Source organism: Pteropus vampyrus, unplaced genomic scaffold (assembly GCF_000151845.1).
Source record: "Pteropus vampyrus isolate Shadow unplaced genomic scaffold, Pvam_2.0 Scaffold186, whole genome shotgun sequence".
Taxonomy (NCBI): domain Eukaryota; kingdom Metazoa; phylum Chordata; class Mammalia; order Chiroptera; family Pteropodidae; genus Pteropus; species Pteropus vampyrus.
The window spans coordinates 3,225,960-3,227,799 of record NW_011888967.1 but is presented as its reverse complement, the minus strand read 5'-3'; the positions used below and the strand labels follow the sequence as shown (position 1 = coordinate 3,227,799).

The window sequence follows — 1,840 nt, the reverse complement described above, 5'->3', positions numbered from 1 at the left end:
AGGCAGAAACTCGTGCTCAGAAAGGTTGAAATAGCAGCTGAAACTAGAAGCAGCCAGACCTTTTCATCCTCAGGCTTTTTAGCTGATTTGCAGAATGATTCCGCTCCTCCTCTTTCTTCTTAGAAAAGCTATATAGATAGAAATGAGATAACTTAGGATTTGATGGGTGTTCTCTTGCTCCGTTTTAGTCAAACTTGTAAGCAGAAGGTGTGGTGGCAGCAGATGATGGATGGTAAGAACCTTAGCAAGGGTAGCGGGAACAGACCCCTCTCCCGGCTCAGGTCTCATTGCCCTTAACTGACCAGCGACTACCCCTCAACTCTGCGCCCAGCGGCTCCAGGCATTAGGCCGGTGGGCGGGCGAAACTACAGGTCCCAAGATGCAGATATCGCTCCCTCCTGCTACGAAGTCTGAACGCTCCCTGCATTGCATTCTGGGAAATGCAGTTTCCTTCGAATCAGCGGCAGCACTGTCTAGGAAACCAAGGTTATTAGGTTTGAGGGATCCGCCCCTCCATTGACCCCGCCCCAGGTTGCTTAGGAGATGAGAGACGCCGAGTCTTGGTAGACGTCGGCGCTGGGCTGAACAGGTGAAGAGGGAAATCCTCTGAGGTCTGTACCTCGAGGATGGCCATGGACGGCTCCAGCCAGGATTTGTGCAGCAGTAGGCAATACCAGTATGAGCTCGGACCTACGGATTTGCTGGAGCGCAAGGGCTCTCTGACCCTCCGCTCCCATCACAAGATATACTCGAAGCCGGTGTTGGTGTATTCCTGGTGAGTAAGTTCTCCAAATTTCCCCGTTTCCCTTTGCTGGGAGGGGGAGAAGGGGAGAAAAAGGGAAGATGGGAAAGGAGAGTAACAGAGAGAGGACGGGGTGGCGAGGAGAGAATAAACAGAAGAAGAATGAGAATAGAGGAAAGGAGCAGAGAAATAGGGGAAAGAAGGAAGAGGTGAAAAAGAAAAACGAGAGAGAACTGGGAGAGCAGAGGAGAGGGAGAAAAGAAAGGGAAACATCTTCAAAAGAGAGATGGAGAGGGTAGAAGTGCAAGTTGGAGAAATGGGGAGGGCGCAGGAGAGCCCCTCAAGAGTAGCTCCCCAGAACTGAGACCTGCTGCAGCCAGCTTCCTAGCCACCAGAGGTCATAGATCACCCACACGCAGGATATTCTGGAGGGTGTTTTCAGAGCCTGGAAATCACATTTCTGGGATAAGTACTCATAAAAGACAGGGTCCATTAGGAGACCTAGGCCGCAGCAGGAGGGTGGTGTTTTTCAGAGGATGTCCTCCAAGACTGCCTTTTCTTGAGTTCAGTGAGGCACACTGAATAATTTGAAAGTCTCTAAACACCCCTTAGGCTACTAGGACTTTCTGGTCAAAGATTGCAAACTGGTATTTCTCACTGGGTAAGGCCAACAGTTTTTGGCATGCACTGTGTTTTCATTTCATTTTTCCTTTTAAATTAATTGCTCACATATAAAATCAGAAGATCACGCATAAAAATCAAGGATTATGTCTTTTGTTGAAAAGTTGGAAGGCCTGGCAATAGAGGATTTTATTCCTCCTGGCAATTACGAATGTGCTGGAGCTGAGCATTGGCTGCTCAAGATGAGAGTTCTCTCTGGTAACTTAACTCCTACACGTTCTTACCTGGGCCCTAAGGCATTTGCTTTACTTCCTCTGCTTTAAACCTTGGACTTGGAATTCACTTAGAGATTCTCTTGTTTTATTAAATATTGCACTAACTAATATCAAAACCATGACATATAACTGGGAGAAAAATGGGAACTTTTAGGGCAATTAGTATTCTGTCCTTTGGGTCAATTTTGCTAGCTATGCTGTT

The 1,840-nt window shown here is 47.5% G+C and overlaps 1 protein-coding gene across 1 annotated transcript in view; it reads left to right on the top strand.

Annotated features, from left to right (window-relative positions):
* Positions 1-626: 626 nt before the first annotated feature.
* The window catches only part of CUNH9orf135 (chromosome unknown C9orf135 homolog), a 69,376-nt gene continuing 68,162 nt past the window's right edge, over positions 627-1,840 (top strand). Inside the window, exon 1 of the mRNA XM_011371298.2 lies at positions 627-775. Within this exon, the coding sequence (XP_011369600.1) occupies positions 627-775 (149 nt within the window). The remainder of the gene's footprint in view (positions 776-1,840) is intronic.